At 39.2% G+C, this 24283-nt stretch overlaps 1 protein-coding gene across 1 annotated transcript in view; it reads right to left on the bottom strand.

Annotated features, from left to right (window-relative positions):
• Window positions 1-473: 473 nt before the first annotated feature.
• The window catches only part of LOC150088376 (uncharacterized), a 115777-nt gene continuing 91967 nt past the window's right edge, over window positions 474-24283 (bottom strand). Inside the window, exon 4 of the mRNA XM_090369473.1 lies at window positions 474-873. Within this exon, the coding sequence (XP_090225599.1) occupies window positions 560-873 (314 nt within the window). The 3' untranslated portion in view covers window positions 474-559. The remainder of the gene's footprint in view (window positions 874-24283) is intronic.

The raw sequence follows: 24283 nt of genomic DNA, 5'->3' as shown, positions 1-24283 counted from the left end.
CAGCAATTGGCAGCCCTTCCACAGATCTCAAAAGTGATGGCATTGTAATTAAAACTACTGCATTATTAAGCAACTGAACACCTTGGGAGGCAGCATCATTTATTAAAAACAAATCATTACATGCTCATCATAGTTTTTGATCAAAATATTTATTTAGATAATTCAGATATCTATAAGCTTAAATTTAAAAAATATAGCTGTATAAGGAGCAGTTTCCTCCATTACTGTAAATATAATGGAAAATGCACCAAAATTTACTCCTTTACATTGATTAAAATGACTAACAGAAATAATTTGTATACTTTATTTTTCCAATCTTTTGTAAATTAGTAGGACTTAATTTTTAAAAAAAATTCAGTGAGCTCAAAGTGAAACAAGTAACTGATAAATTAAAGCAATTGACAATATATATAGTTAGAATGATATTTTTCCAAATTTTTAGAACTAAATTTTTTACTTTTTTTTTTTTTTTCCATTTAAATTTTGAAGTAACAAGTCAAAACTTCTCCATTTGAATTAAAGAAAGAAAGCAACTCTGATTGACTACAGGAAATTTCTTTCATAACTCTGAACCTAGTGATGTGGGTTTTTCTAGAACATCTGCAACAACAGGAAAATTATCACTTTCTGAATGAGAAGTGGAAAGAACCAATGATCTGTTAGTAGCAGTATTAAAACTCTCACTTTCTAGTTTTATTCCTTGGTTCCTAGCAGAATTTTGCATATCCAATCCACCTTTCTCCTTCCTAGACAAAATATGAGAGAACAATTGCATTTTCCATTCTTCTTCAGACACCACAGAAGCCCAATGTGGAACTGCAGATGTTGGAAGTGCAAACCCTGCCATTGCTGCTTTTATTTTCTCTATATGTTCTGAAAAAATATATTAAATATATTAGAGTTAACTATATTAAATAATATAATGCTCAAATAGAAGTGAAATTAGGCATATATTAATTACTTATTTATATTTATTCCAAAAGTTTCAAATTAATCATACTTCAATAATTGCTAGAGGTTCATTGACACACAACTACTTTGCCCATAATGTGCTAATTCATACCGTCTTGATTGTGTGTTATGACTATATAAAGTGTGAGTGTTCGTGGGCCAATTATCATGTTGCACAGGCTGAGAAATCCAGAATATAGTCTTAGAAACTGTGCTCTCTGAGCTCAGCTATTTGCAGCCTCATGAGGCTGCAATGAGCTAAGCTCAGTGGAGAGACATTTTGAAAGATGTCTAAGTTCTGAAAATACCTCTGAAGAAACATTTTGAAAGAGATATAAATTCTGAAAGAACCCAGATTTCTTTAAGGAAGCAAAAAGTGGTGAACCCACTATTATCACAGAAAACATCTTCTGGTTGCTAAAGAGTTATATGGACCTTGTGGGAGTCCCACTGTCAATATAAGTTTAAAAAAAAAAAATTACATATTGAATAAATGGAATGCAATCTTAGAAGTTCACAGATTCATCACAAAGCAAATATAGTCAGTAAAAATAATATTAGCAGCACAAGTGTGCAATTTGGTAAAGCCAATATGTAAGAACAAATTGAAATTTCATATGGAAGTTGAAGTGGGGGAGAGCCTGTCACAAGCAATTAATTATATGGGTAGCTTTACTGTTTAAACACAAACAGCATAAAAGAGAAAGAAACTTACTAGTATACACTTATGCTACAATAAGTAAATTTGATCAATATAAAGCATTGGAAAAGTCAAAAATATTAAAAAATCAGGAATGTGGTCACTCAGATAAGAAGAATATAAAACTTGAATATTGTATGTACAGTATGTAGAGAAAGCCCAATGACAGAAGGTGAGTGGGGGGGGGCGGAGGTATGTTTTTGGTAAAGAAAAACATTTAAGGTAGGTATGGATGATACAAGCAATAGGATGGCAAAAATGAGAGCAATAATATATTATATAGACAAAAGCAAGCAAACAACAACAACAGATAAAGAGATTTGGACATCATAACAGATTATCTTATTATAAGGGTCTAATTTTCTGTACACAGAAAATATGGATTCATCATTCACTTAGAAACAGTACATTTCTGGGCTGTGCTGCACATCTGAATTCCGTATCCATGATGGAAAGCAATATTCTTAATCTGATTATCAATAAGGATTCACAGGCATTAATAATCTTTATAAAAGAAACTACTAACATGTTGTGACCACGGTAAGTAATATCAAAATCAATAAGCACATTTATTGTTCAGTAAAACAAAAGTGTCTGGTCTCCAGGCATCCCTCAATTTAAGTCCAACAATTTCTGCCGTAACACTTGTACATCCATAACCAGTTGTAACAAACCCCCCCCCCTACAAAACTCTCACTTGTATATCCTATTGTACAGCAAACAATAATTCATCTTATTGGGTCACTTGAAAAAAGTAATCAAGATATACGGCCCAAAATAAGTTTTTGAAGTAGAAGAAAATCAATTTATTTTGGGGGGAAAAAATTAAATAAAAAATAAAAAATTACCAACAGGTTATTCAGTGCCAAGGAGGAAAATGGTCTAGACCAGAATTTTAAAAAAAAACCTAAAAATTACTCATCTCTTTTCCTGAGAATGCTGCAGGTTTACCACTCCAACTAAAGTAGTGACTTGAGGTCAAGGATGTTCATTATTTGGAATTCAAATAAGATGGCCAGGATTACAGTTTTCAAGGGTGTGTGTGTAATGATGGGAATAATTGAATGATTAGTAATTGAGAGACATCAATAATTGAAATAATCAAATAATTAGTAGTTATTAACTGTTAATCATTCGGTTATATTGATCAAACAAAAAAAATCAAATGATTTGCTATAACTGAAACAATCAATTATGACCTCTCAGTTATGCCCATCACTAGGTATGTGAATTAATTTTGCCCTGCTGTTAGTAAAAATTGCACATAAAGTGGTGCTAGTGTCCTGTTGATATTTTCTTGGATAATGTTCTCAGGCATTCACAAGGGTAAATTTGTCTGAAGGCAAAGATAAGTTGCCACTACATTTTACCATATAAAGGAAGCTTCCCAGAAACTGTGTGGAAAATCAGTATGAAAATTCAGAAACAGAACTTGCAAGTCAGAGCAGTCTATGAGCACTGAAGAACAACTATAGCTAACATTTAGGTAAAAGTATTTTATTAAGTTGCATGCCAAACAATTACCACGTCAAGCTGATTTGGCAGAGCAGATCTTCACTGGGGAGCACAATTAACAGACGACTGTGAGAAGCAGGGCTTTGTTCTCACAGCCTGTTGTCTCTTGCAGTGGTGCGAAGGGTAAAAAGCATCATGCAAACCTCCTGAATAGCCTTATTACAGTTTTATTTATATTTACTATAGGATTTTCTGTCCCCACACAATCTGTAATCATAACATACGTTTTTATTTTCTGCCACTAAGTTAATGAATTCATCTAACATCCATGGCACAACCCTTTAACAATACTTATTTGTTGGTATTTAAAAGATTTTATTATTATCTCTTTCTTTTTTTAATGGATTTTTCCCCCCATTCCATGATGGGTACTGGTGCAAGGTGCATGGGGTGGCTGTCATTTTCAGTTACTATTACTGGTCAAGGAATCATCATTCTTCTGTTTCTTGGTGATTCCTTTGTCTCTCTCTCTTAGGGTAACTTGGGAATTTTTTTTTTGGCTGGTGCAGCATAAGTCTCGGGCTTCCTTGCTCCATATAGCTAATAATAATATAATAATAACTCTGATTATCCTACAGCTGTTCAGGATTGCAGCTTTATGAACTTCCACGTAAGTACAGCAAACCCCCGCTATTCGCGGGGGTTACGTTCCTGAGAAATGTCGCGAATACCGAAAACGCGAACACTGAGTTATGGCTCCCATAGTAATAAAGGGGTTCCGTTCCAAAGTATGAAATATATAAGAAAAACTAGTCTAAAATTTTTTCTATGTATGTATTATATGTACCTTCATAATATGACTATGTACATAGACAGTACATAGTGAAATGCAAGCATATGGCATCGAAATGAAAATAAGATACAATTTAATATTAAAGGTAATATGCCTTTGCTAGCAAAAAAACTTATCCCGCCAGTGCTATCACCAGTTTCGCTCAAGTGTTGATAAAGGAGTTTTGCCTTTTCACGAATGATGAGTGAACTTAACGGAATTTTATTTTGAGTTCGGTCTTCTATCCACAGATTTAAAGCTTTTTCCATTTTTTCTAATTTAACATCACTAGTTACAGAGCAAATTTTTGAAGCAATTAGCGCCTTTTTCACGGACACTACGGCGGATTTTTTCTTCCGATTTCTTGATTGATCGTACCGTTGACTCATTGATTTTATAATGTTTTGCCACTGAGGAGACACTTTTACCATTAGAAATTTTATCTAATAACTCAATTTTATTCGCTAATGTCATCACCTTTGATATTTTCACATTTCTCTTGTTATTCGTAGCCATATTTTTGCAGGGGTTAGAAAGAATTTGTCCACAATAAAGTCACTTTCTTCCGTTAACACACTCGAAAAAGTCCGTTTTACACTGCAAAACAGTAGATTTATCATTTTTGTAAGCAAATCAATTTATAAATTGATAAATTTATTCAATTTATAAGCATATAAATTAAAAGCAAACGACGAAACCTTCCATGACAAGCACATAACACATACTGAACAAGGATTAGCGAGAAACATCCACACTCGCGATTTTGTCACTCCTCTCCCCCCCAACCACTGAGCGCTGTTTTTACCGGGAAAGATAATTTTAGCCACGCCCATGTTTTTTTATGGGGGAAAATATTCACGGCGCTTTAAAATTCACATTTTTTAGGTTTCATTTTATATTAAATCGGCGATCGCGAATACAGATACCGCGAATAGCGGGGGTTTACTGTATTGTCTGGAATACCTACTGCTGCTAGACTCCTATGGAGGCTCTTTGGAATCATGCCAGTGGTTGGCATGGTGATGGTCATTACTTATTCCATATGCCACATTTCTTTGACTTCCCATCTTACGTCTGTGTACTTCCTGATCTTTTCCTCGTAGGTTTTCTGGAGATTGCTGGTGTTAGGTAGCGCTATGTTGTTCAGGAGTTAGCCATTCCTTCTTGTTGGTGAAGGTTATGTCTGGTCTGTTGTGCAGGACAGTCTTGTGTGTTATTATGACACAGTCACAGTATAGTTTGTAAGTAGTGATCTCTAGTACAGCCTGAGGTTTGTACTTGTAATACAGTAACTTTCTTTGATCAAATGGTATAATTTTCGTCCTAGCTTCTGATGTCTTGTCCTGGCAACCTGGTCATGTCTGTGAGTGTACTCCGTCTGGGATCATCCTGCATTCTATGGTGATGTGCTGGATTGTTTCTGAGGCCAGGTAGCATCATGAAGTTATCTGTTACTCCAGGGTCCTCGGTGATATAATTTCTGTAGGTCCAGTGTTCTCCCCAGGACATATACAATGGGTGCACTGCCCAGTGAATTTAACTGACCGCCCAGCTGAAATTTAAACGATTCTTGCGATATCGTATGGTACTGATCTCAATCAATATTAATTCAAACATATTATGTGATCGAGGTCAATGTGACGAGAGCAGACACCAATCCAGCTGGAATTGTGATTGGAAGCCGAAAGATGAAGAACTCCGCTTTCCAGCATGTAACCTATCTACGCAGTTATAAGACCTCCCACTATTCGACAATCGCCCGAAGTCTGCTACTCACCCAACAGCTATCATCCAGCTTGTCTGAATATTTCCATTTATCTGGATCGATCATAATAGAAAGTAACTATGACATTTCTGAGATCCCAAATGGCACTGAAAGCCAAACGGAAGACATCATGGCTTGTACTGGGGCGGAACACGACCCCCAATAGCAAGATGCCCTGGAGACCAGCAACCAGGACATACCACCAAGAAGAAAAATAAGAAAGTAGAAGTCCCTAAATCAGACTGGAGTCATCTATCACCAAGAGAAACCTGCAGCACTAGCCAGACTAAAGAAACACATGAGCAATCCCGAGTGATGGAATATCCAAAACAAGCAGATAAGACACCTGTTCTTGATCCCACCACCCCAAAGGGAGTGTCAGAACAAAGCATGATTATTAGAACTAAATTGGAGACCATACTGAGAGACAACAGCAGTAGGACCTTTTTTTCACAGAAATTATCCTCCAATATGCAAAGCTAGAGACCATACTGATGGATACACATGTACAACACCAGAGGGTAGTTGCGACCTTGGAAGCCTTCCAGGCAGACGGTGGCAATCAAATGCCACAGTGCACCCCATCTTACTCACAAGTGCTGAGGAATACTAATAACATCACAAATACCCAAATCACCGCCGCACCTAGGAAAACGCTTTTACCAACAAAACCATATCTAGTGGTGCTCAAGCCAAAAAACCCTGAAGCACACAAAACCAGTGAAGAGGTAAAGAAGACAATCATAGACTCCCTTACTGGAGACTTCAGAATGCAAGAATAAAATCAATACGGAAAATGCATGAAACTGGAGTCATTATCGAAACTGAAACCAAAAATGACGCCAACTTAATATTAAGCAACACTAAGATCCCTACGCTTGGTCTCACTGCTGAGTTGCCCAGATAAAAAGGGCCCCTCGATCACTGTTTTTGATGTTGACAAAGAATTGACTCCCTCTACCATCTGCGAGGAGATCTATAGAGGAATTTACAGAAAGTGCCCCCCCCCCAACAGAGACGTGATAAAACTGATCACACCAAAATATCAAACCAATGGATATTTCTGAAGCAATAATCAATGCAGCCAACCAAACAATCCCAAAAAAGATTCCACGACTGGGTGCGGTCCTGCGGTGGTCCAGAGAGCTGAAAGTCCTTAGAAGGAAGGCTAACTAGAAGAGGTGTGCTTTTCAAAGAGCCAGGCAGTCCTCGCCCCTTCCAGAAGTTGAGTATCATCAGCAACAGTATCGGGAAGCCAGGAATGCCAACACTGCAATGATCAGGCAGCGGAAAAAGCTGTCCTGAGAGCACCTGGTTTCCACAGTGGGAAACACTGACCCATGGGTATCATATATAGGATTACAACCAACAAACTACCCAGAGGGGAGATGATGACATCTACAAAAAAAACCCCTGGGAAATATGACCAAAAACTGGCAGAAACCCATAAACAATATCTTCAACGCCACCTTCCAAACCCTATATGGCCAAGATACCCTGGAACAACAGCTGCTTAGCAATGCCAACAACACCTATTAATCTGATCAGACAGAGGAAACATTCACTCTCCTAGAACTGCAATCAACAAAATCTGAAACAGAAGAACACCGGAGATAGACATGATAGAGCCAACACTGGAGATAGACATGATAGAGCCAGAAATTGTCAAGAAGGTGACAGAGTACACCCGAAACCTGCTTCTGAATCTATATAACCACTGCTTCTGCTCTGGCTGCTTCCCAATGAACTGGAAGGCAGCCGCCAGCATTGAGCTCATATTAAAAACCCATCCAAGCTGCAACACCTAGAAGACTCCTATCGTCCAATTGCACTCCTCTCCGTCCTGAGCAAGGTGATGGAACAGATGCTTAGAGAAAGAATTGAGGCACAATTCCATGCACCAAACCAATTCAGTTTCAAGCCAGAAAAATCCACCATCCATGCAGTGGAGAATATCTTGGGTCTGGCCGACGATATTCTCCACTTTTGGTCAACTCGGTTGATTTTGAAGTTGTGTTCAACACCTTATGGTGGCCAAGCATCCTCGCACAACTGAGAGAAGCGAACCTGCCAGGTAACCACTTCACCTGCCTCTGGAGCTATCTGAGTAACCAAAAAAAATCACAGTACAGGCCCCCTACTGCAAAGTAGAACACCAAATTTATCGTGGATGTCCACAGGGCTGTGCTTTGTCCACTTTTGTGGAATTACATCCTCGATGAATTTCTTCACTTGGACCTTGGAAATGTCCATTCGCAGGCCTATGCGGATGATCTCACTTTGATCCTTGCTGCGAACTCCAGGGTTCAGATGGAGAACCTCGCTAACAGAGCTCTAGGAACCCTCCTGATGTGAGCTGAGAAGCACAAATTAACCATCTCTCCGACCAAAACCCAGTCCGTATTATCAAAAGGCTATCTAACTCTGACAAGACCACCACAAATAAAAATTTATGACAAGACGATCAGGCTGAAAACTGAGTTAAAATGCCTAGGCATCATCCTGGATAGAAATGTATCACATTTTCCTCATCTCAACAACATCCATGTAAAAATAAAGTAGTACACAGCAATGGCTGCCAAGGTCACTTGCCGGGACTGGGGACTGAGGAGGCGCACCCTTGGGCTCTTCTACAAGGCAGTTTTCATTCCAGTCATCACATATGCCTTAGGTGCCTGGTAACGTAAATCCTCAACAGCAGTGAACCGGAGAAGATTTGACATAATCCAAAGACCAATCCTTTTGACCATAACACATACCTTTAACATGTCAACTCATACGCTTCAGGTTATTGCAGAGGCTCTACCCCTAGAACTGGAAGTTGCCCATGTGGGTATGCTCTACCATCTGAACCATGGAACCAGCACTACATCCATGAACTTAACCACAGATCCTGCCAATAATCGATCCATGGAAAAAAGGAGACTACAAACCCCTCTGATTACCATCCGGCAACAAAGCTGGAGACTTCACAAAGGGAGAAATTACAGAAAGTTCCTGCCAAGTGTACAAACTACATATCCACAGTATCCGTCCTGGTTCTCCCCAGGCATATATACAACCTACCTCCTCGCAGGGCACAAAGCAATCTGTTGCAAACTAAATATACTGGGAATTATTGATAATCCAATGTGTCCCTGCAGCTCCCAAGAGTCCTGGCACCATCTTATGTATGACTGCAAGTTGTACGAAGATCTCCGTGGTCAACTTGTCACCCAACTTCATTTTATACCTACAAATCAGGAGCATTACCTATTGGAGGATAAAATCACCTACAGAGCCATTTCTGACTTTGCCTGAAAGATGTTTGCCAGACGCCGGACACTTCCGCCACATGCCAATCCCAAACTACTGGATCCGTCTTAGATATAACCTCAAGCCCTGGTCAACCTGTCACAAGGAAATCACACACCTTAGAAGAATCAGGCTGTAACAACAAAGTGCAAACCAACTACTCACTACGTCATCGTCACAACAAAGAACAGGACATCAGTCCCAAGAGTGACCACCAAAACCGGACCAGACTCACTGAATGGACCCTCCACATTTTAAGTGACAATTGGACTGAACATGTAACTAGACACAGACTCAGACCGTAACTAGGACAAACTGGAAGATGGGACACTGTTTCCATGAGTGACATTTCTTAGACTGGACTGGACTCACTGAATGGGTACTCCTAAGACTAATCACAGCTTTGCTGTTCAAGGCCATCTTGGCTCTAGAACCATGCTCCCTTGCATGGTCCTTTCTTCCCCTTTCCTCCTAGTGGAGGGAGCTTTCAGGAAACTTTCTGCAGCCACAAAATCCGTTGATGCATATTCGCCTACAAGTTTCACGTTATGAAGGCCATATCGATTTTTAAACCTTTCAAACCAGCCTTTGCTAGCTAAAAAACTTATCCCACCAGTGCTATCCCCAGTTTCACTAAAGTGTTGATAAAAATGTTTTGCCTTTTCATGAATGATGAATGAACATAACGAAATTTTATTTTGAGTTCAGTCTTCTATTCACAGATTTAAAGCTTTTTCCATTTTTTCTAATTTAACATCACGAGTTAAAGAGAAAATTTTTGAAACAATTAGCCCATTTTCACCAGACACCATAGCGGATTTTTTCTTCAGATTTCTTGATTGATCGTACCATTGACTCATTGATTTTATAATGTTTTGCCAGTGATGCGATACTTTCACCATTATAAATTTTGTCTAATGACTCAATTTTACTCACTAATGTCATCACTTTCTTTGATCTTTTCGCAATTCCCTTGTTATTCATAGCCATATTTTCATAGGGGGTTTAGAAAAGAACTTGCCCACAATACAGTCACTTTCTTTTAACTGTTAACACACTCAAAAAAGTCTGTTTACACTAACACTGTACTCCAAAATGGTAGATTTTTCACTTTTGTAAAATAGTAGATTTTTCACTTTCGTAAGCATATCAATTTTTCAATGAAAACCCCAAACGCGAGAGGTATCAGAACCGGTAGTACTTAGAACCGTGCTTGGGTTGGCGATTGAGAAGAAGAAAGAAGATATTTGTTGACATTAGACTTGAACTTCTGTAGACTGTAATTTTCAGGAAATACGGCAGTTCAATGAATAAACAAGGAAGATGAAAAGTTGGTTCTGTGAGTTTGAAGTTGGACAGTAAAAGTTTTCTACTCTTAACCTTTTCAAAATCTAGGTTGCACTGATTAATAACTGCTTTACAATTTTTGAGAACTTTGGTGTAGGCAGAAAATGGCACCTCCGTAGCCAGGTGGGAAGGAGCAGCAGTGCGTAGCACACGCGTCTTGATTAGACCAGGGTTCGAGCCCGTCACCACCAAATACGGAGGATGTGGAAAGGTCAGGGAATGACCACCGCATTTCCTGGAGCAATATGGCCTTAGTTGCTAATGATCCTAAAAACCAAATAACAAACACAACAACAGACAGAAAATGAAACTGAAGATTTGGAAACAAGCCAATTACAATATGCAACATTCTTCTTTTGGACAGCCTTAGCACATTTATTGGAAAACCAAGGTTTAGATAAAGGATGAGATTTTAAAGTGAAGCGCAGAATGAAGGATTCCATTCCTACAAGAATAATTTCACTAACACGATCTGAGCAAACGTTGACATCAGAAGTTTTGAGACAGTAATCCGACCAAGGAAAAGAAGAAAAGAAATCTCACAGGTCATCCCATTTTGCATTCTTGTAATGCCAAACAATAAGAGGCTGGGAATAGCCATGAGATAAAGGCTCCATTGAAGAAGAGACAATCACCAAGTTATGATCTGAGGTGCCTAAAGGACCACTCACTTCGACCGTGTACTTAGAAGGGTTGTTTGAGAGAAAAAGATCAAGTACGTTGCCTGCATGGTTAGGACTGTCCAGTATTCTTGTAGGTATATGAACAATCTGTGCAAGGTCATTAGTGATTGCAAAAGCCTCAGCATCTCGACCAGCTGGGTCGGTGTGACTAGAAAATGGAAGCCAGCTGGAGTTGTAAACATTAAAATCACCAAGGAAAATTATCTCACTGTTAGGAAAGTTGGATTGGAGAAATTCAAGTTGCAAAGAGAGGAAGTCAAAGAGTTCCAAGTGATTAGTGGAGTTGGGAGAACAGTCGAGACAGCAGATGAATTTGACATAATGAGGTAGAGAGAGATTTTATGCCAGAGAAGATCGAAAAGAGAAGATTCCAAATTACCAAGTCTCTGACAGGGAATATCAGAATGGACATAAGCACAAGTACAACCTTTGAGGCGAAAGGAATCATACAGCAAATAACTTGGGCATCTGAGATGAGCAGTAGTTGAATCAACTGATAACTGAGATTCTGTCAGAAAAAGTACATGGGGTTTAGCAGACTGCAAGTGGATATGGACATCGTTGAGATTAGAATTAAGACCACATATATTTGTGAAATGAATTAGGAAGTGTTTGGGAGGTTTAGATCTTTTCACAGATAAGCTTGCTCTATTAGTTTGATAATTCATGGTGTATTCAATGGTAGGAAAAAGTGGGTGGGACATGTTGTATGAAGTAATGAAATTTTTGGATATAGCATACACATGGTAAGAATATACCCAGATCCTTGACATAACGTGGCCTCGACAATGCCCCCCACATACACACTACTTGGACTCCATCCAATCACTATCTGGCAGAGTAGAGGTAGCAAGATTATACACTAGCTGATCAGGAAGCCTCCTAAAGAGTTACCAATTGGTTTGGTCCGGTGTACTAACTAGTGGCCGGCCTGCGAATACCGTTTTAGGGCTGTACCCTCGAAATGTAAGGAATATTGGATCTCGCCATGACATTCATCATAACCTCAAAAGTCATCAATCATACTGCATGATGGAAGGGTTGGCCGGAACTTAGCTCTAGAGACTAAACATGGGTTCCACCACTTCAAGCCTCCAATAAGCAAAGTTGTGGTATTTTGCCAGTTGATGAGAGTCATCTACCACCTAGTATTGCCTGGTAACACAGAGGGGTGGCATTCCTCCACACCTCGACCCCTGCTTATGTTGGTTCACACCTGGGTGGTCACCCACAGTGTGCAAGTGCATGGAGGTTATATCCAGGGTTGCTAACAGTCCCACCATCATGAAGGTGCAAGCAGAGGATTTGGCTGTCATAAACCGTCCGGACTTCGCTGAAATTGGGTCCACTTGAATGTCACCCAAATATCAGTTCCATCAGTGTTTGCGTTTTAGACTCCCAGGTAGCAAGTACAGCTTGTCTGGCATATCTGAGAGAAGATCTGTGACAACCTCAAGGATCCAATTTTTTTAATTAAAAGCAAACAATGAAACCTTCCATAACAAGTGCATAACACATACTGAACAAGGATTAGCAGGAAACATCCCCTCTCCCCTTACCCACTCAGCACTGTTCTGACCAGTAAATATGATATTAGCCATGCCCATATTTTTATGGCAGAAAATGTTCACAGTACTTTAAAATTCACATTTTTCATTTTATATTAAATCAGTGACCATGAATAGCGGGGATTTACTGTATTATAATTTTGCAAGCTAGTACACCAAGTTGAATTCTGTGATGTGTTAGGTGCGTTGTTCGTCTTTGTGTCCATACAGGGGCACAAATATAATAATATATATACTGCAATAAATTAAAACAAAATTAGAACCAATAATCAACTTTTTATTAAATCAGAAAACATTTAAATTTAAACAGCTTTCATTATTTTTTTTACATCAACTTCTAATAAAATTGTTTTTTTAAAATTTGTTATTAAAATATTCTTTTTAAATAAAAAGTACCTTATTTGTAAAATTTAGTGTGCTTATGTATATGCATTGGAATTTTCATTTTTCAGTTAAAAAATATAACACTGGCCAATATTAACTTTTTTCAATGTTTTGTTGCACAAATTATCATTAAATCAATATAATGTTAAATTATGCATTTAATTTTTGCTCTGGATTTCTTAAGTCACATTTATAAATAACAGAAAATTTTATATTTATCACTTCACCACCCAGCTACTTCATAATGCCACACAGCTGGAAAAATTTTCTGGGGAGAACAACACTGAGTTCCTTATCTTGGATGGTGAGCATGAATTCTTCGGAGAAGAACCTCCAGCTTACAAGACATGCGTTCAAAGCCATTTTATCTAAGTAGTCTTGATGGAGGTCATTGTAGTGTCTGTCACGGAGTACCTTCTTCGCCCATTTTTCTGTCTTTGTTTCTTCTATCTGTGTGAGTGAGGTCTCCTTGTTGGGATTAGCAGTTTGTGTGCTGTTTGTCTATGTTCCTTATGGTTTGGTATATTGGCACTGCGTTTTTCTAGAAGTAATCCCTCAGATTCTTAATCACCTTCTGTTGTTCAATGATGTTTGTCATACCCCTCTTTCCAAGCTATGGTCAGTCTCGTAATGATCGATTTCAGGTAGTGTTGGCAGCTCTTGGTCATCATTATCCTGGTCGATCTCATAATCTCCACCAGTTCTATGTTGGTCCAATCTATGATCTTGAAGGAGTATGTTAATACTGGAACTGCATAGATGTTTGCTATGATCAGGTTCTTGCCATTCAGCTTTGATTTTGGCAAGCCTCTCAGTCTCTGATGGTATTTCTCAGTCAGACAGGCCTTGATTGTCTTATGTTCTAGATATTAAGCCTGCATCATCCCCAGATATTTGTAGAATTCTCCCTCTGTCGTGGCTTCAATATCTTCAGCTGGTAGTTTTGGCCAACTGCATTTCTCTAGACCACATCGCATCCTGATGTCAGTGCCAACTCTTCACTGATCCAGAGTAGCTGTTGGGAGTTAATTCTCAGTTGCAGCATAGAGCTTGATGTCATCCACGTACATCAGGTGAGAGTGGGTGTACAGTTTCTTCTCCCTTCTTTTAGGATATACCTGTATATCCCAAAAGTGGGTCCACCATGTTATTGAACATGATGGACAATGGGTCAAGTTCTAGACAGAACCATAGTGCCCGCAGTACATCTCCCTGGAAGATTTCTCTTCTGATGGGGATCAGTCTGATCGCAGTGATGTTCTCAACCTTGATGGTGGTCCTCCTCCACAGTTGCTTCTAGGAAGTGTGCCAGTGTTGGGTTGACTGTGTAGATATTCATTGTTTCTATCAGTCTGCTATGGGGCATAGAGTCGAAGGCAGAATTGCTTAACAAGTACAGGTCACTGTTGAAAAAAAGCTGTGAAATAGGGTTCAATTTGACAGTGTCTGCAATTCTGCCCAGACACAATAGGAGGGAGTATATGATGAAAGCCTTGTTGATCAATTCGGCCCTGGAAAGATTATGCAAGGCTCAAGGTGTAATATTTTTTTTCAGCCTGGACTGTACTTGTTAACAGGAGAGATTGCTTCTACGGGGATGGGATACACTTAAACAGAAAGGGTGCAAGAATATTTGCTGATGCTATCGAGGCAGTGTTAGGTGGGACGGAAAACTGCTAGCTTGGGGGGAGACAAAGACGAATAGATTAACAGTAGCCACTGGCAGAGGTGAAAGAGATTCTTGCATTGCTTCTATTGGAATGAGCAGAAGCCTGAAAGACAAGATGCAGGATATTTCAGAGACTGCTGGTAGTCACTGCGGTACAAGTAAACACATGGGTTGTGTTAGGGTAGCTAAGAATAGAAATAGGTGCATGTATAGTTGCGTGTACACCAATGCTAGGAGTTTAGTAAATAAATTTGATGAATTTAAAGTATTGCTCAAAACATCAAAGGCAGATATTGTTGGGATATCAGAGACGTGGTGTCACACAGATATAAGGAATGCAGAACTGGAATTTGGGGAGTACAACGTCTACAGAAAGGATAGACTGGATAGGAAGGGAGGAGGGGTTATGCTATTAGTTAAGAAATACATAAAATCCAAGGAAGTGAAGCCAGTGGACATCCCTGGACAGTGCAGTGTCGAGTCAGTTTGGTGTGACATAAACATTGGGAGATCTAAATTGAGAGTAGGAGTGTGCTATAGGCCTAATGACTCTGATAAGTATAATAAGAAACTGTACAGGGAAATAGAGTGGGCCAGTAAATCAGAGAGTCTTATAATGGGAGATTTTAATTTCCCAGATATTGACTGGAATTTGGGGGCTGGTCAATCACACACTAGCAGGGCTTTTGTGGATTTATTGGATGATTGTTTTCTACATCAGCATGTTCGGGAGGCAACTAGAGGGAGTAATACTCTTGATTTGATTATCAGCAGTGATTCTTCATGCATTAAGAATCTGCAGATGAATGAACCACTAGGTGGTAGTGATCACAGTGTGCTGAAGTGGGATTTACTCAAAAAGGTAACTACCATTAGGGGTAAAGGGAAGGGTTATTGCTTCCGTAAAGGCGACTACGATGGACTGAGACAGTATTTAAATTCTATACAGTGGGACCAACTGATGATGTTACCAACAGCAAATTCAAAATGGGAAGCATTCAAAGAACTTATCTTGGAAGCTACTAGGCTTTACATACCAACTAAGAAATATTGTTCAAGGTTTAGGCCTAAATGGATGTCAGATGAACTAATGAGGCATATGGCAGAGAAGAAACATGCATGGTATACGTACAAATTAACACATGACACAGAAGCCTATGATAGATACAAGTTGATCTGTAACCAAGTTACCAAGGAGGTTAGGCAGGCAAAGGCAGTTATGAGAAATCTTTGGCAAGGGATGCAAAGAAAAACAGCAAAGAGTTCTTTACTTATGTAAACTCTAGAAGGAAGGGGATGAATCAGATTGTTCCACTTGATATCAATGGGCCAACTTTTGATGATCCTGCTCAGGTAGCTAACAAACTAAATGAATATTTTGCATCAACATTCACACATGAGGAGTTATTTAGCGAGGGGAAAGCCAGAGGTGTATTCAACTCTAGCAGTAAGCTAGAGAATCTTGTAATAACTGAGAGTAAAGTGGAGGAGAAATTGTTGAAGATAAACACAAGAAAGGCACCCGGGGTGGATGGGATCTATCCAGTTATATTAAATGAGGCAGCAGAGGAAGTAAGCAAACCCTTAGCCATAATTATGAGAGCTTCCTTGGACTCAGGGGAGGTACCCACAGACTGGAGTTGTGCAAATGTGACCCCAATTCACAAAGGAGGATCAAAGGCTGACACAAGTAATTATAGACCTGTGAGTTTAACTTCTGTTCCAGGAAAATTAATGGAGGCACTGCAGGATCATTTAGACAAGACTTCAGGATACTATGATGCAGTCACAAAAGAACTGGATGCAGGGAATAACTTTGATATTATATACTTGGATCTTAGAAAGGCTTTTGATACTGTTGCACATGGAAGACTGCTGCACAAATTGAAGCAGTGTGGCATTGTAGGCAAATTGCTGCTGTGGATAAATTGGTGGCTGAGGGGGAGAAGACAGAGAGTGGTAATCAATGGACACTGCTCGTTGTGGACTAATGTTATTAGTGGAGTCCCTCACGGCTCAGTGTTGGGTCTATTATTGTTTTCTGTATTTATAAATGATACTCATGATGGTATATCAAGCTTAATGTCGAAGTTTGCAGACGATACAAAGGTAGGCAGGGTTGTCAAGGACACTACTGACGCTATGCTGCTGCAACAGGATCTGGAAAGGTTGAGCAGATGGGCTGAGAGGTGGCAAATGAAGTTCAACATTGACAAATGTAAAGTACTACACATGGGAAACAGCAACCCCAGAGCAACGTATCAACTCTGTGGTACTACACTGACAGTGGCAGAGAATGAAAGGGGCCTGGGGGTGGTTGTGCAGGCAGATATGAAGTTCTCTGAGCAATGCAGAGGGGCTGCAAGAGTAGCTCATGGTGTATTGTCAATGATATATAGGAATTTTTCTAGCAGGGATAAGGAGGTGATTATTCCCTTGTATAAGGCAATGGTCAGGCCACACCTAGGGTACTGTATACAGGTCTGGAGGCCTCATTTAAAGAAGGATGTAGAGCTGCTGGAACTAGTACAGAGAAGGGCAACAAGATTAGTGAATGGAACAAAGGGGTACTCTTACAAAGAAAGGCTTAAGTTTTGCAAATTACAGTGTCTGGAGACTAGGCACCAGCTGGGTGATCTGATAGAGGTGTATAAAGTCTTGAATGGTTTGAGCATGCTCAATGCTGATGGGATCCTTCCTCTTGATTAGAATAATCACCTGAGAGGGCATAAATTCAAATTGAGGAAAGACAGATGTAGGATAGACGTCCGGAAATTTGCCTTTAGCCAGCGGGTGGTTGGTTGGTGGAACAGACTTGCATCCCTTGTCGTGGAAGTTGATAGCCTAAATAAGTTTAAGGCTCAGCTGGACAGGTATTTTGAATGAACAGAGGGGTGAAGGGGAAGTGGTGTTTTTTTTTTTTTTTTGGCTGATGATGTATAAGCTTGCTTTCTTGCATCAAATGCCTCTACTAATGCTAATGCTAAAGGCCTTGCGGTAGTCAACGTAGGCAGTGCACAGATTGCTGTTCTTCTATCGTTGTAGGCTTGCTTCATAACTGCCACATTAATGATCAATTGCTCCTTACATCCTTTGCTCATCTGCTTATATCCCTTCGCTGTTTGGTTCTATAATGTTCTGGCTCTCCAAATGGTCTGATACATTCATGATTATGCAGCTGGTCAAGATCTTGTACATTGTTAGGAGACAGGTAATCAAGTCTACTTCACAAGGTTTGTAGTGTCTTTGCCCTTAGCCTTCAGATAAGATATTCCTCGAGTCAGAAACTGAAATTGTCAGGGTGTATTACCATTTGGATGAACTGCTCTGCTATGTGTCTGTGTGTGCAGCTGAACTTGTACTTCTTGTGAATATTATCAATCCCTGGGGTTCGCTAGTTGTGAGACTTCTTGATCAACTGTTGTACTTCTCTTCTCCCATTCTGTCATCTCTTGAATGTCCTTGGTTTTTATCTGTTCTGGAGGGGGAGGGGGGGGGACATCACACCATTATGGCTAACTTCGCTGCCCCAGAACTATACAAGTGGCTTCTAGTAGGGGTCTATTGACTTCCAGCTCCTCTTGTCTGATTTTGCTGTAGAAAGTTCTCTGAATTTCACCAAATATCCAATTTTCTGTTTTTCCTCTCCACAGTCTTCCCATATCAGTGAAGTCTCTTGCTGACTGCCAGGAGGTTCTATTCGAGGGTATCAAGTATTCTTCGATCCCCTGATTATAGGTCTCATCTTTGATGTGGATGCTGTCTTCCTTGAGGATGGTCTTTACTTTTCTGATAAACTTCTTCCATCTGGTACCACATTGGTACTGGTTCAGTTGGCCTATCTTCACTCCTTGATCTATCTTCTGCTTGTTCCTTGTCTTTGCATTTGTTTTCTGTTAATCTCTGGTTTCTCTTCCATTCATCCTGGTGGCTGTTACAACAGCATAATAGCTGTGCAGATGGTATCCTGCCTTATGTTGCTGTTGTTGAGGTAATCTGGTATTATTTAGGTGAGATGGTCTGTCATTTGCCATAGGATTGTATTAGGTCTCTGCTTTCATATAGCATGGGTTTTAGTGGGGTCCATTTGTTTGAATCCTACTAGAACCTTCTTTCACTCTTCTTCTTCTTCTTCCATTCTGAATAACATACACTTGTTTCTTTCCAATTTGGCTGCATTTGGTTGTACTTCTTATATCTGCTGTTCCTCCTCTAGTTCTATTTCAGTTTTGTTTGTATTCCTTAATCTTTGTACTTGGTCTCTCATATCCTGCTTGATTTTTTTTCAATGAATACAGGTGTATAAATCTCTATCAAATTCTTCATGATAATAGTCGATCCCTGGTCTGCTATTTGCTGTTCAGTGACTGAATAGCTGGGAACCGATCCAACCACTTTGTACGTAGTTTCACCCTGTACGTTGTCATATCAGTCTAGCATGGCTACTTCACAGTATGCTCACATGATAAACATATTCATTTCGATGCTCTACTTCGTACATTGGCTCTTTCTTTCTTCCTGAGAGGTCAGTTGCACAGGAAGCACTTCCAGTTGATTGGGCTGGGTGGTCTTGCCCTTCAATTTGTGGTAACCAAAAAAGGGACTGCTCCACTCTTGTCGTCGGTGACAACTGCTCAACAGTGGTAGAGAATGAAAAGGACCTGGGGATAATTGTGCAGGCAGATATGAAGTTCTCTGAGCAGTGCAGATGGGCTGAAAGAGTAGCTCAGTGTCTTATCAATGATATACAGGAATTTTTCTAGCAGGGATAAGGAGGTGATTATTCCCTTGTATAAGGTCAGGCCACACCTTGAGTACTGTATACAGGTCTGGACACCTCATTTCAAGAAGGATGTAGAGCTGCTGGAATGAGTACAGAGAAGGGCAACAAGATTAGTGAATGGAACAAAGGATTGCTCTTATGAAGAAAGGCTTAAGTTTTGCAAATTACAGAGTCTGGAGACTAGGCATCGGCGAGGTGATCTGATAGAGGTGTATAAAGCCTTGAATGGTTTGAGCATGCTCAATGCTGATGGGATTCTGCCTCTTGCTCAGAATAATCACCTGAGAGGGCATAAATTAAAATTGAGGAAAGACAGATGTAGGATAGATGTGCGGAAATTTGCCTTTAGCTAGCGGGTAGTTGGTTGGTGGAACAGACTTCCACCCCTTGTTGTAGTTGATAGACTAAATAAATTTAAGGCTCAGCTGGACAGGTATTTCAAACAAACGGAGGGAAGAAGTGGAAGGTTTTTTTTTTTTTTTTTTTTGGCTGATGCTGCATAAGTTTGCTTTCTTGCATCATATGCCTCTACTAATGCTAATGCTAACAGTGACCACAAAACAGCGTTCAGGTGCTATATCGGAGATGGAAAAGCTATTAATAATATGGATGGTAAATCAGATTCAGAAGCAAGTGGCCCTGAGTTTAATGGCCATTCAAGCAAAAGCAAGAATGTATTTATGAAGACATTAAGGATAAATATAGCAAACCCCAAGCCGAGTTTGTGGAAAGAAACTAGTCGTTTAATAGGTTCAAGCATGGCACTGGTTTCGACAATGTTAAAGTAAAATTTTTGTAATTGCACACTTTTGTAATTTTTCCTGCACATGAGATAAAAAAACCGAATAAATAATTCTATTTACATATTCGTTGAAAATTTATTTTTTGCTTCAATCAAAGTTGGTGCTAATCATTGAGAGTGCTGCATAACCTTGAAGGAAATTCCAACTTAAGTAGCATTCCGTGGAACGCAACCCTTACATAAGTTGGGGATTGGCTTTATAGCTATTTTTCTTCATTCTTCTCAGGATATAATGTTGTTTTGTCATTTTGACATATCAGGGTTAAAGTAGCAATATTTTATTAGTCATTCCCGAGTCGTGTAAAACTCAAGTTACGTAAGAAGTTCTGGAAAGTCTCTTACGTACGTCAGGGGCACACTGTATTTACTTGATCCATAACGACCACATTTTAGCGGGGCATGAAATTCCTGACACTTTGCTTTCCAGGCTGCTGCATGTGGCTATTATTAATCTATTAGTCTGTGTATCACCTCCAAGCTATCAGTTTTACAACCCACCTAACTCTGTCTTGATAGCATCAGTAAAGAGTCTTGCACCTCTTCTATTTAAATACATTGTATCCTTGTAAGAACAGTCTCTCCTGTTTTCACAGGGATTGGATAAACTCAATCTTAGACCATGCTGGGAAAAATTCCACTCTATGAGATTTCCCCAATCTCTACAGGGCTAAACTGATTGACAAGACTGTCATCATGTACTCCCTCCTATTGTGCTGGCAGAACTACAGACACTTTCCAATTTAAACCTAACTCATTACTTTTTCTCAATATTGCCCTGTACTCTTTAAGTATATCCTTGGATTTACTGGACTGGGAGTGATTCCATTGAATTGGAAAAGTGCCAATGTATCTCCAATACAAAACATTAGCATTAGTAGAGGCATATGATGCAAGAAAGCAAGCTTATGGAGCATCAGCCAAAAAAAAAAAATGGACTAATAGATTAAAACGGCAGTCTTAAGAATGATGTGGGAAATTACCAACCGATAAATTTAATTTCAGTAGTAGAGAAAATCAGGAGAGCAATGATCGAGGGTAGAATTCAGGATCATTTAGACAGAAATGGAATTCTGAAGGATACTTAGCATGGTTTTGTAAAGGGAAAATCATGTTTAACAAATCTGGCTAGCTATTTTGACATTTGTTAAATATGATATACTCCCTCCTATTCTGCTCAGACACAATAGGAGGGAGTATGTGATGAGAGCCTTGTCGATCAATTCGGCCCTGGAGAAATTGTGCAAGGCTCAAGGGGTAGAATTTTTCTCAGCCTGGTCTGTGCTTGTTAACAGGAGAGACTGCTTCTACAGGGATGGGATACACTTAAATAGAAAGGGTGCAAGAATATTTGCTGATGCTATCAAGGCAGAGTTAGGCGGGTTGGAAAACTGCTAGCTTGGGGGGGGATACATGGACTAATAGATTAATACTAGCCGCTGGCAGAGGTAAAAATGATTCATGCACTACTTCTATTGAAATGCAATTAAGCAGCAGCCTGGAAAGCAAGGCAATGGGAATTTCCAGGACTGCTGGGAGTCATAGTGTAACAAGTAAATACATGGGCTGTGTTAGGTTACTAAGAGCAAAAACAGGTACATGTATACTTGCATGTACACGAATGCTAGGAGTATAGTTAATAAATTTGATGAGCTTGAAGTGCTAGTCAAGACATCAAAGGCAGATATTGTTGGGATATCAGAGTCATGGTGTCACACAGACATAAGTGTAGAACTGGAATTGGGGATACAATGTGTACAAAAAGGATAGACAGGACAGGAAGGGAGGAGGGGTTATGCTGTTAGTTAAGAAACACATAAAATCTAAGGAAGTGCATCCAATTGACGTGGGTGGACAATGCAATGTTGAGTCTGTGTGGTGTGACATAAGCACTGGGAAAGGAAAAATGAGGTAGGTGTGTGTTATAGGCCTAATGACTCTGATGAGTATAACAAGCAAATGTGCAGAGAAATAGAGTGGGACAGTAAATTAAAGTGTCTTATAATGGGGGATTTTAATTTCCCGGATATTGACTGGAATTTGAGTTGGTCAATCACACACTAGCAAGGCTTTTGTGGATTATTGGATGATTGTTTTCGGGAGGCAACTAGGGGGGTAATACTCTTGATCTGATTATCAGTAGTGATTTTTGAAGTTCTATACCAGGGGTGGGCACGCATGAGGTCAATGAGAGCCGCATTCCGGTTTTTCATATATTATAAAGAGCCACACCATGGTTACATAGTATTAAATACACAAATTCAAATTTAATTTAATTAATATGATTACATATTCTACACAAGCCTTAAGTGCTATGTAAAGTATACATATATAAGAAAATATAATTAAGAGAAAGAAAATACAAAATAATTATTTCAAAATTTTAATAATAAAAATGCATTAATAAAAAGTATAACATTTAACGAAAACCTTTGGTCAAATCTTTGAAATTTGGTGTAAAATTTGTTAAAGCCGTTCGCAGCAATTCAGCGAGATGATGATTGGTCAACTGTGAACGATATTTCGACTTCACGAACTTCATTGTGGAGTACAAAGATTCACAGCAATATGTTGTACCAAAAATTGAAATTAGACGGCAAGCAGCTTTCTTTAAATGTGGATATTTTGATTCTGGCACGAGTTTCCAAAATTCAATTACATTAGTAGATTTGTGCTGCATTTGCAATGCCTGATCCTCTTTCATCTCTAATAACTCCAATTGCCCAGCCGCTTTTTCAACAAATATTATTTCAGAAATTGGAAATCCATCTTCAATAATATCACAAATAAATGGGTTCACAAAATATGCAAATGTAGATTTCAAACTTTTCAAATCTTCAAACCTATGTTCGAAATGTGCTTGCAATTCTTCCAATTTTTCTTTGTATTCGTCTAACTTTTCTTCTTTGATATTAATTATATTTGCTTTTACTCGTGGAAAATGATTAAATATTTTGTTCTTAAGATCGTACACAAAAAGTCGAAGTTTAGCTTCAAAACTAAATACAGTTTGTGACAAATCAATAATATTTTTTTCCTTTCCTTGTAAAGCCAAATTAAGTGTTTGCAAATGTTCTATAATGTCTGTAAGGAACATTAAGTCAGAAAGCCAAGTTTCATTTTCTAATTCTGGGTATTTTTTACCTTTTTCTTTTGTAAATGTTATGATAGGATTTAGGAGTTCCACAAAACGGCCCAAAACATTGTAAGTTGACAGCCATCTTACAACACACCATAGGGATAAATCACTGGGCAATTCATCTGTTTCGTCATTCCCTCGCAACTCTTCTAAAAAGTTCTTAAATTGACGATGTGTTTTGGCATTTGTTCTAATTAAATTCAAAATCTGCAAAACAATCTTCCACACATTTTCGTATTTGAAGTACTTCGCTATGAGATGCTCGCGGTGAATTATGCAGTGAAGAGGTAAGAAACGTGGAATTTTAGGATCGCTGTTTAAAAGACCAATGAGACCTTGGTTTTTCCCTACCATTGCAGGCGCTCCGTCAGTCGCAACACTTACAAGTTTATCACGAGGCAATTCAAACCTATTCATTACTTCATCAAGCGCATTTCTAACATCGATACCGCGAGTTGTTTCGATAAGAGCTACTAGGTCTAACATTTCTTCCTTCACATTTACGTCTGCAGATACATAGCGGACAAAAACGGCCAATTGTGGAACATCCTGAATGTCTGTAGACTCGTCGAGAGCTAAACTAAATGCTGTACAATTTTTCAAATCACACATCAAACTATTTTCAACATTTTTACTAATTGCACCAATACGACGCTCAGTTGTACGGCGTGACATAGGAACCTGTGCGATCAATTTATGCAGTTTTGTATTATCTGGATCCAAAACTTGAACCACTTCTTCCAAGTTTCTTTTAATAAATTCTCCTTCTCCATATGGACGTTTGGCACGAGCAATATTCCAAGCTATCAAAAAACTAGCTTCGTTTGCTCTGTCATCTTCGCGACTAAAAGAAGACAAGAGTCCTTGTTGCTTATGAAGACCAGATTGCAAGGACTTAAGTTTCTCTGTTCGCA

The sequence above is a fragment of the Mastigoproctus giganteus genome, chromosome 3 (assembly GCF_048544385.1).
Source record: "Mastigoproctus giganteus isolate SK-2022 chromosome 3, ASM4854438v1, whole genome shotgun sequence".
NCBI classification, from domain to species: Eukaryota; Metazoa; Arthropoda; class Arachnida; order Uropygi; family Thelyphonidae; genus Mastigoproctus; species Mastigoproctus giganteus.
The sequence above is the reverse complement of the archived record's forward strand: the minus strand, read 5'-3'. Positions and strand labels throughout refer to the sequence as shown.